The sequence below is a fragment of the Phyllopteryx taeniolatus genome, chromosome 5 (assembly GCF_024500385.1).
Source record: "Phyllopteryx taeniolatus isolate TA_2022b chromosome 5, UOR_Ptae_1.2, whole genome shotgun sequence".
In the NCBI taxonomy this organism is placed as follows: Eukaryota; Metazoa; Chordata; class Actinopteri; order Syngnathiformes; family Syngnathidae; genus Phyllopteryx; species Phyllopteryx taeniolatus.
Window position 1 is genome coordinate 15,645,486 of NC_084506.1, and position 11,628 is coordinate 15,657,113.

At 40.7% G+C, this 11,628-nt stretch overlaps 1 protein-coding gene across 2 annotated transcripts; it reads left to right on the forward strand.

The window, feature by feature from the left end:
• Positions 1 to 3,034: 3,034 nt before the first annotated feature.
• Positions 3,035 to 10,150, forward strand: LOC133478020 (zona pellucida sperm-binding protein 3-like). 2 transcript variants are annotated; one of them, XM_061773519.1, is made up of 9 exons: positions 3,035 to 3,497; positions 3,595 to 3,713; positions 4,339 to 4,442; positions 4,522 to 4,696; positions 5,132 to 5,249; positions 5,339 to 5,421; positions 9,486 to 9,661; positions 9,755 to 9,967; positions 10,042 to 10,150. In XM_061773519.1, the coding sequence occupies exons 1-9, from the start codon at positions 3,099 to 3,101 to the stop codon at positions 10,101 to 10,103; spliced, it is 1,449 nt and encodes a 482-aa protein (XP_061629503.1). In that variant the 5' UTR covers positions 3,035 to 3,098; the 3' UTR covers positions 10,104 to 10,150. The 2 variants fall into 2 exon arrangements, with proteins under 2 accessions (XP_061629503.1, XP_061629501.1); XM_061773517.1 differs by having other exon boundaries at positions 3,038 to 3,497; positions 9,486 to 9,967.
• Positions 10,151 to 11,628: the final 1,478 nt, after the last annotated feature.

Consider the following 11,628-nt stretch of genomic DNA (forward strand, 5'->3'; position numbering starts at 1 on the left):
TAGTTCTGGTTGTCTTGGAGGACCTTTCGCCTCTCACCTGAGCATGGTTCCTCAGTTCACCAAAGCTTAATACATGAATCTCAAACAGAAATATCACTCTTGGACAAAAATGTACACATTGACATATTGTATTATGGACAATAAAGATGGATGGTTTAAAAGAGGCTTGAGGGAGGCCATCTCCAAGGTTTACAAACCTTCATTAAAGAGGAGGGGACTTGCAACACCCGCTATCTCACTTCCAAAGAAACAAATAAAGTGTCGCTTTTTTGCATGCAGATGCTTCCACAACCACTGTTACAACTGAATGGAAATTAAAAAGGGTGATTTCCCCCAAACAACTGTCATTGGTTGGCTGAATCCTCGCTCTCTCCAGTGTATCTTAACGTCTGTCGTTCAAGATTAATCCATTCTTGATTGGGCCATCCCTCTAAATTAGAGTATAAATACTGTACTTGGGTTTCCACACTTCATGCTGTGGTGCTGTCCTATCTAGCCTTTGTGTAGGATCTGATAAATCCTGCTCGATGGGAGGGGGGGGAAAAAAACACCTTTAAAGACAACCACAACAGTCAAGTTGCGATCCATTCATTGCCCTGAGAACACAATGACCTGGATTAATGAGAACAACTTTGAGTGAGAGAATACACCCTGTACTGGTTCGTAGTGAAACTGAATCCTTCAAATCTTTGACTAGAGTCCTAGTTTTCACATCAGGCACTGCCGACCTCATTAAAATACCATACTGCTATTTGCATAAATGCTTTCCTTATTAATATACTATACAAATACAGTTCCCAGCACACTAAGCAAGGTGTGGACATAATATTATTCCTCATAATTTCTTGTGAATCTGAACATTTCATTGAAAAATATATCTGATACTGTAAGCTCGGTCAGTTGCTGTTACGGTGCTCCTTTTATATGTAAAACGGAGGACATGCAAAGTTGTCTGGATGTTCTTATTTTGCAACTTTCATGGTTTGGATATTGTGCTTGGGTCCACCATCGATTGGCACAAATTTACTTTGGCAGAAGCTAGAGTGTAACATGTACCGTGGAGGGCAGGTGGCCCTAACCCACTGTCAACATAACCTTTTGGTGACCGCCATCAGTATACCTCGATTATGTAAAAAAAATGCACAGTTTTATCTTCATTCATCGATTGCAGTATATGACAAAGTGTCTTAAATTTTCAAAATTCGGAATCTTCTTGTTTTTGATAACTATACACTAGTATTCTTTTTTTTTTTTTTTTTTTTTTGTAATTATATTTTCATTAATTCTAACATTTTCTTTGCTGATACATCCCATTTTTGTTTTGCACGTTTTATGATACACACTACACCATCTGTCATCATGAGACCATCGAATCTGACAAACTGCTTTAATGCAGACTATTAAGATATCAATGAACTCTCGACGTTTTACCATTTGGAAAAGGAACGTGGAATTTTGAAATGGATTCATGTTTTTATACACAGATTTGAGCCAGAAATAATGAAGTATTACATTGAACCGGTGAAAGTATTTTCTCTGTTCAGGAATGTAAGTAAATAACAATGATTTGTCTTCATCAAGAAATAATCATCCATCTATCCTACCTATCTATCTATCTATCTATCTTTTTTTCTTTTGTTTTTCTTTATTTCTTTCTTTTTCTTTCTTTCTTTCTTTCTTTCTTTCTTTCTTTCTTTCTTTCTTTCTTTCTTTCTTTCTTTCTTTCTTTCTTTCTTTCTTTCTTTCTTTCTTTCTTTCTTTCTTTCTTTCTTTCTTTCTTTCTTTCTTTCTTTCTTTCTTTCTTTCTTTCTTTCTTTCTTTCTTTCTTTCTTTCTTTCTTTCTTTCTTTCTTTCTTTCTTTCTTTCTTTCTTTCTTTCTTTCTTTCTTTCTTTCTTTCTTTCTTTCTTTCTTTCTTTCTTTCTTTCTTTCTTTCTTTCTTTCTTTCTTTCTTTCTTTCTTTCTTTCTTTCTTTCTTTCTTTCTTTCTTTCTTTCTTTCTTTCTTTCTTTCTTTCTTTCTTTCTTTCTTTCTTTCTTTCTTTCTTTCTTTCTTTCTTTCTTTCTTTCTTTCTTATCTAGGGTCAGCTCTCAGGTACAGCAACTGAAGCAGAGAAGCCCAGACTTCCCTCTCCCCCACCAGTTCGTCCAGCTCCTCCGGGGGGATACCGAGATGTTCCCAGGCCAGCCAAGAGACGTAGTAGTAGACGTTGGAGATGCTGATTCTTATCACTACCGCTTCACACTCTGCTGTGAACCGCTCCTGCGAGAGTTGAAGATCATGGCTTAATGAAGCCAACAGAACCACTTCTGCAACAACGGTCAAATGCATCCACTCCCTTGCATCCTCCAGGACCCTGCCGAGGGTGTAGAGCTTGTTCACTGTTCCACAGCTAGCATAAAAAAACACTCTGCTCCACTTGAATCTGAGATTCAACTTCCCAACGGACCCTTCCTTCCAGAACCCCTGAATAGACCACACCAGGGAAGGCTGCGAATGGTGATTCCCCTAAATGGAACAAACCCAGCGGTTATGAGTGCAACTAAATAAATATAATTTTACATCTTAATCAAGAAATCATCAGGTGCTTTCCTATTTTTTCTGAGCTGAAAATGGAAAATATCATTTAGGTTGAAGAGCTGCTACTGTATATACTGGTGCATTAAGCTGTGTGGGAATATACAACATGATTTTGGTGATTACATATAATAACCAATGCTATTGTTTTAGGGACCCCTGTGTGGCAAACATCTTCAGTTGGGTGATGGTTTAGTCATTTGTTAAGCTCTACTATTACTATTCTCCTGCCTTAGTGTGGCTTGTTTTGGCACACTATAGATTGTGATCTGGTGTTATGCAACTGGATGGCACAATTTCAATTCAAAGGCGAGTGGAGATCAGCATCATAGTTGAAGCACAGCGCCACACAACTGCAGTCAGTTCAACTGGATTGGCTGACATGTTGGCTTATCAGCTGTCATGGGAGCTCTCCAACACAAGGGGCGGGAGGGGAGGCAAACACAAGGCCAGCTTATAAAAGTAGGCGAGCGTGCCTCTCGTTCTTACGGCATCTTGTGGGGATCACTGGTCGTTGTGAATCCATGATAATGAATCACGCCGCTGTGTGCCTTGTGGCACTGGCGCTGTTCGGCAGCCTTTGCTCCGGATACCAGAAGCCGGGTCAGACGCCCCACGATCAGCAGCAGGCCAAGCATTTGTTTGAGCAGCCGCTCACCTGGACCTACCCCGAAGGGCCTACGGTTGCGGTAGAGCATGTGCCCGATTTTGAGCAGAGGCACCCTGTCCCCGCAGCAACAGTCTCCGTGGAGTGCGGGGAGAGGCAAGCACGCGTGGAGGCCCAGGTGGACTTCTTTGGAATAGGCCAGTTTATCAAGCCCGACGATCTCACCCTGGGTCCCTGTGGCGCAGTGGCTGAGGACACTCAAGCCCGTGTGCTCATATTCGAGACTGAGCTGCAAGACTGTGGCAGCATGTTACGGGTAAGGAACAATGTGCTAATTGGAAACAATATTGAATAAGTGTCACTTTTTAATGTCTTCCTACAGTTTATTGCTTTTATTTGTCGCCCTTCCACAGATGACAGATGATGCCCTTATCTACACCTTTACTCTCAATTATAACCCCACCAGGCTGGGTGACTCCATTATTGTGAGGACCAATGAAGCTGCTGTGATTGTGGAATGTCACTACCCAAGGTGACACATTATTTTTTCAGGAAAATACATGCATTATTCAACGGGGCAAATTTTAGAAAGATGTCTAAAAACCCTCTGGTTGAGTTTGAATGTGAATAAAGAAGTGCAGAATTTGCACCTTTTATCTGGAAATTGACCAAAATGTAATGGGTTCTTATTTCTTTCTGTTTTCCTGAAAATCCTATCATCTGTTGATTTTGTTCTGCTTAATCCTGTTCATGGTCACAGGGGCTGCAATCTATCCCAGTTAACTTTGGGTGAGAGGCGGGGTACACCCTGGACCGATCGCTGCCATTGGCATGGCACATATAGTAAACAAACAAGCATTCACACCTATGGACAAAGTACAGTCTTCAATAACATATGCTTTTGGAGGGAAGTGGGAGGAAACTGGACAAAATCCTAAACAAGTTCTTGGACTAATAACCCAGACATGTTAACCAAATGCTCCATCATCTTCCTGAAATTATTTTTTTTTTGCGCAATCGAGCTCAGTAACAAAAAATAAAACATTGACCAAAGAGAGGAGCAACAAAAAGCAAAACGTCTCCAAATTTGGTCACCTTAAAATCCAAAAGGAAACTCGCAGTCCCATCCGAGCTTTGACACCCGTTTAAATCTTCAGGCACCACAACGTGAGCAGCCTCCCTCTTGAGCCAAATTGGATACCGTTCTCCGCGGTCAGGGTTGCCGAGGAGTTCTTGTACTTCACTCTGACCCTGAGGACCGGTGAGTGCTGCACTTGTTTTTCTTTTCCAGTACTGTGTAAGTTTTAAATATGTCGATTGAATTCTGTCTCTCCATACAGACGACTGGATTCACGAGAGGCCCCGCTACCAGTACTATCTGGGAGACATGATTCGTATCGAGGCCTCTGTCATGCAGTACCACCACGTGCCCCTCCGTGTTTTTGTGGAAACCTGCACAGCTACTCTCTCTCCCGATATGAACTCCAGCCCCAGATACTGCTTCCTTGATACTGGGTGAGGGACCGTAATACTTGCAGCACATTTGTATTTACATGCAATTTTCATACCAAGCGTTGCCACCCAAAGACATGAATTGGCTTGCATCTTATTTTATTGCGCCCTCTAAAATAATAACATTTTTAGAGTAATTCAAAATGTAATTAGAAAGACTTTCAAGTCGGATTTTGTTTTTTTAATACAGCTTTTCACATTGCTGCCTTTATCATACTCTTCATATTTTAAGAATTTTTTTGAAAAATTCTGTGCTAGGCCTTTGTGAGTTGTAAAATTGTTAAACATATCACATTCGGTGTAACAGCAAAAATACTGCTTTTCATATTACCACTACACAATCTCATTTTAAGACCAATTTATGTCATTAAAAGGACTTTATGAAATGTCAGGTCTGAGACTGTTATGCCCTCTTTACTCAGCCTCTCTTGCGTGCAGGTGTTTAATCGACGCGGTTATCACAGGCGCAGACTCCAGGTTCATGCAACGCACAGTAGAGAACATGCTTCAGTTCCAGTTTGAGGCCTTCCGGTTCCAGGGTGCTGACAGCGGGATGGTGAGCCCCTCTCAAAGAGAACCCAGCTGGATTTTTAAGAAACAAAATTCCTAAAGCATTAAAAAAAAAAAATGACATTCATACAACAGCTGTACATTACCTGCCACTTGAGAGCAACGTCGACAGGCCGCGACATTGATGCTGACCACAGGGCCTGCTCCTACATCAACGGGTGAGTGATGACAAAGGACGAAACACTCACGCGAGGGGATCGCAATAAATTTATAATTATTGTATATCATGTTCTGATAATATTGCAGAAAAGTCATTTTAATAGAATAATTTTAAGTACACATTTAACTAATAATTTGACTTATTGACATTTCCAAAGAATTCAAAATAAATAATTTAGATAATAACCATTTCAAATTATGTTATGTTTATAATTTCCAGTGAAAATATTTACAGCTGAATTTTTAATTCACAATTTGAATAATATTAATATTTTCCAAATAATGTGAGAATGTATTTAATAAAGTCTAATTTAATTCATGTCAATTATTGATTAAAGGAATAATAGTGTCAAATGATCATTTTAATAATGTCAAACAATTTCAAATAATAATGTCACTAAACAATTTGATGTCATAATGTGATATAATAAATCATACAGAATACTGTAAATGGCATTTTCAAAGAAAATTTGATATTTTCTAATTTAAATATGAATTCTGATTAATGTAAAATAACTAATGTCAGATAATTTAAATAATCTCAAATCATAATTGAAATGATAATAATTCCAAATGGTTATTTAATAATTGTGACATAACAACTACAATTATAATATCAAGTAATAATACATTTAAGTAGTTAAATTCTAAAAGTGAAACTGACAGATGCATTAAACACACATAAATATTTATCAGAAGGCCAATTCCTACCGAATTTAAAAAAATGTTTTTTGTAATGTTTCTCATGTACAGTGAACCCTTGTCTATTTGCGGTTCGCTATTCACAAATTCACTTATTCACATTTTTTTTCTGTGGAACCTATCTTTGTCGCTGAAAACCTCACATAGTCACGTTTTTTGTGCTCTTTCTTTTGGAAATTAGTTTTTTGAAATATGAGTCGTCGTTTGGCCATTTTTTTGCTTTGCCTTGTGAGCAAGAATTTTGAGATATGAGCGCCAGATAGAGTGAACTCAATGCAATTCCCTTCACAATAACCAACAGTTTGGCCTCGTCAGCAAATCATCATAAAAGTGGCGTCAAGCTCTTATAATGCCACTCCCAGTTAATTTTTACTGTCAAACAAAACATTAAACAATGAGAATAACACATTGTGTATTTAAAACAACCACAAAATTTTGCATTGAAGTCACCTAGTTTAATGCTAACACATATGGGGAAATGCCATAGATAGGCTAAGGAATTGCATCTATGTGGTGGTGTTTTAACGCTTTAAGGAACAGATATTTGAGCACAAACATCGCTTGTAGACGGCAATTATAACAATACTCACAGGCATCTTCTTTATCCTCTGCGAAAAACTACTAATATTACTGCAGATTACTGAGTTAGTTACAGTAGGTGAGTGAATCTCTTCTTCATTTGTCTGCATGACTATATTATACTCCCACCTCTTGGCCAAGTTGCGCACACCAGAAGCGAGCCGCAGTGATTTACGGGAATTTCTCGTGTATAATGCGCAGCCATGTATAATACACATCCCCAAAGTTGACCTCAAAATTCTGGAAAATGCATTTTTACAATATGATTTTGCTTCTGGAGTCACTGATGGTGTAGTGGTACACTCGCCTGACTTTGGTGCAGGCAGCGTGGGTTCAGTTCCCACTCAGTGACGGTGTGAATGTGAGTGCGAATGGTTGTCCGTGTCTATATGTGCCCTGCGACTGACTGGCGACCAGTTCAGGGTGTAGTCCGCCTCAGCTGGGATAGGCTCCAGCGTCCGCGAACCTAACCAGGATAAGCGGTGTTGAAAATGGATGGATGGATTTTGCTTCTACTCATAAAACAAAACACAAAACATAAAAACAATAAATATCTTGTCTTTTTGTTTTTTAAAATAATTATTCTGAAGTTAAGCACTTTATTTGAACACGTAATACTTTTTTTTATTTACTTGCTCTTATTTTTAAATTCACAGACCTAGTTTTATTTAGTAAATGAGAAAACACACAGTTGTGCTAATATGTTTGATTACCCAGGCAGAATTTGTAAGATGTGTGCAATTCTTGAAAGAAAACATGAAGGACCAGGCGAAACATATTTAATTTTATTTTAATGGGATTCAAATTAAACTGTCAAGCATGTCAGAAAAACATTCTCATTAAACAAAACAATCATAAATAAATTAATTATGTTGTTGTTCAGTCATCATTTGTATGTAAAAAAAAAACATTTCACCAAATTCTACCTGTGTATGTAAACTTATGAGCACAACTGTACATATATGCAGGCATATGTACCCCTGTCATATTGGAATGAAAGTGTAGGCTACACCTTTTTTATTACCTCTGGGTGGCGGGGGGGAAGTTGGTTCTCACTAAGCTTTATGGCAGTGCTCCTGAGGCCGGGTCCCCGGGCTGGATGACTGCTTGCCGTTGAGGCTCCCCTCTCATGCCCCGCGGCTGCTCCCTGGGTTACCCCCCATTATTGTTCCCTTGTTGGGCGCCTCTGTTCGCCCTCCTTTCCAACAAACAAGGGACACCTCACACCCTCGGGCTGGGCGGGGACTGGCTGCATCGTGGGCCCTGCAGGTTGGGGGGGTGTCTTGCTCTCCTGTGGGTGGAGGGGGGGGTGGCGGGGCGCGTGGGGCTGTGGAAGGGGGGTTGGCATTGGGTCCCTGCAGCCTCCCCCTGGTGGCCAGTTGTCGGGGCGCCTCGGTGGGGCCGGCGGAGTGCCCTGGGTCCCTCAATGTGGGACGTGTCCCGTCCGCCAGTTCTACAGCCGGGTTCACAACCCTTGTAATGCATGCGTCTTCTCCTGTCCTTGTCCTGTCCTATCTTGTCCTGTCCTTCCCTAACAGGGTGTAGCACTACTGCCCCATACAACACTCATATCTAATGTTTCATTTTTCTAGATATGTAATGATTTACCTTTCTCATCTTGTTTACAATTAGTGCTTTGTCTTTTGTCTTCGTTTCTCTCTCCCCTCTAGAAACTTTGTTCTCTTCGACTGATTGACTCTGATTCTCAATAAATATCAATTATAATAATAAGAAGCCACAGCAGCAGCTTAAAAACTCCACTGTGACACAGTAAAACTTTTCCAGCATAAAAGGAATACAGATCCTCCATTCTGCTTGACCTAACAGCCGAACAGGACAAAAAAATAAATAAAAAAATAGGTGGGGGTGGCATACTAGAATGAAACTGTGCACCTTTTCCATAACCTCTAGGTGGCGGTGGCATGTTGTAATGAAAGTGTATAGCTTTTTCATAACCTCTAGATGGCGGCATACATTTATCAAATGTGAAGGTTTTCCCCCCCATTTCTCCCTATACCTATGTATAATGCGCACTAAGAAATGCGCATTGTACATGAGAAAGTACAGTAATTGTATTACACAAACTGTTTCATTCTTTACATTCTATTTAAATTGTTGTTATTGTTATCTGTGTTTATCATGCACAATAATATAGAGTGCTGTTTTCCTTATTAAAAACATATTACAAATATTTTTGTTGTTTTTTTGTTTGCAGGCTGGAACGGATTAATGGAATTTCCATTCATTTCAATAGGGAAAGATGATTTGAGATACAAATTACTGACGTCGTTGTAAGTCAGGGAGGAGCTAAAATAGCCTGTGTTGTTGTTGAAAGTTACGGGAAATATTCGCTGTACAAGCCATTTATTTTTAAGTGTAATGTAAGATGAGTTTGAAATGGGACCATATTTTGTAGTGTAATTACAGTTTAAACAACTCATATAGGTAATTATGAATAGTCTCATTTACTCGCGGTTTTTCACTAACTGTGGCAGGGATTAAGCCCTATCCCCGGCAAAAAGTGGGTGTTTACTGTCGTGGTCTCATGAGATGATGGATGATGATTGTGTGGTTTTTTTTAGCTGTAAGCTATAATCATCAAAATTAAAACAAATTCAATCATGAAATATTTCACTCTATTGGTGAGTAAATATGTATAAAACGACTTTCACTTTCTGAATTGAATCACTGAAATAAATGACGTTTTCCAGGATATTCTCATTTATTGATATGCACCTATACTGTAGCACATGTGGTACTGACTGCTTTTGTACCGCTCCAGCTGGAGGGAGGCTAGTGGCGTGGATTCTGCATGCAGCACCTGTGGTACCGGTGGACACCAACAAACCACTGGAGGTGGAGGCACCGGCAGTGGGAACTGGAACACTGGCGGTGGTGGTGGCTCTCAAACAGGAGGTGGTAAATGGAACACCGGCGGTGGCGGTGGCTCTCAAACAGGTGGAGGTACCTGGAACCCCGGTGGCGGTGGTGCCTCTCAAACAGGTGGCGGTAACTGGAACCCCGGTGGTGGCGGTGGTGGCTCTCAAACAGGCGGCAGCAAGCTACCAGGAGGCAAGCAAACCGGCGTTTTCTCAGGCACTTCCTGGGGCAGCGGTAGCTCTGGAAGTGCCACAGGAAGCACTACCTGGCACAGCAGCAGCAGTGTTCAAGCAGGTGACGGCCAGGCAGGCAAACAATCCTGGAACCCCGGTGGCTCTCCCTGGAGCGGCGCAAGGAAGGGCCGTTCAGTGAAACAAGCCCAAGGTACTTATTGCAGTCCTTACTTGAAAGTGTCTGATATTGATATGTAATACACGTGTTTCATCTTTCTTTCTCAGTTTATGAATGGAGAGGTGATGTCACACTGGGTCCCTTCGAAATTGCAGAAAAACTCGCTTAAAGTCAACATCTGACCATGGCGATCGAAAAATAAACATTCTGATTGGATCATGGCTGACTGAATGTTATTCCCTGCACACCAACTCTCCTTCATATTGCCTCCATTACAAAAAGAAAACAAACGGGGAGGGGGACAACTCAAAATTGGACACTTGTCAGAAAAAGAGAACTCTTTTGGTACACAATTTGTCACCTATTTTGCGTTGCCACTGTGTAATAATATATCTATACTTTTGCCCAAGTCAGGGATTTGAATAAAATTGGAATTGTGTGAAACGCTGGTGTCATGATCTGCATAAAACCATCTATCACAGCATCTCAATCTGTAACCTACTTAACGTATGCCAAATAAGGTTCAAATAAAGCTTTACAAAAACATAAAAGTACACAGCACAGTGACGCTATTCAAAAATTCAAATGTTTTTCTTTGCAACTGATCTTCACCTATTTGCTGGAAACCTCACCTATTTTCATGCTCTTTCCATAATACGCTAAGATGGCACGAAAGCGCGGGCTAATACTAAAACAGTAATTAGTGTCAAGGAAGTCATTCATCTCGACCGAGAGACTAAAGACCTTTTCACGCTGCCCTTGATTTTCGTGGCGTTGACCGGACGCGCAGGAACGACAATGGCCCGGCACAACTCTAAGCTAAGCTAAGCTAACCTACCGAACCGGTTGTAGCCTGGTGCCTTTTCCAGCTGGTTTGGACATAAAAGTGGTTACCACAGAAAGCACTGGCTTTGCTTCTAAGGAGGAGGAACAGACATGATACAAGTGGAGCATGTGAATCTACACAGATGTGTAGCTATGCTGTAATATATGTAATATTTCAGTTAACATTTTTTTAAATTGCTAAAAATGTTAAAATTACACGTCTACCACTTTCAACCAACCTGCTATATTGAACTTTGTCCAGATCTCCGTCCATTGCTTTATGGTATCGACAACAGTGATACCTTGACTTACGAGTGCCTACAAGTTTTTCGAGCTCTCACTTGGTCGTTATTTTGCTTTGTGTTGCGAGCCAAAATTTGTCACACATGCGGGCTTCAGATAAGCCGCTGCTCGGGGAAGTGAAACCAAAAATGGAACAATTTAGGAACTGTGATTCCCTCGCCCGCGGACAAGGAGAAACACAGCAGGGCGGCGAGCTCGCCGGAGTCCACAAGTCACACTCACGACAGGACGAGACCCTGAACTCATCTTGTGCGCCAGAAAGAAAGGTCTGTTTACAATTATCCATCATTGTGGTAACTTAAATGTTACGTATCAAAAATACTAGTGTACTAGTTTGATTCTGGAAAAAAAAGTGGTATCGAATGATCATTTCTTATATGTTTGAAATAATGCTAATTCCAAATGATAATACAACATACAGAACGACATAATATTAATGGGCAGTACATTTTTCTTTTTTTTTGCAGTTTGTGTCTCGCTCCCGGTGACGTCATTGCCGGTGGACAATCCCTCCACTCCCCTCTGCCCGCATCCCACACGGCTAAATGACGCTGTCCCCCGGCCCC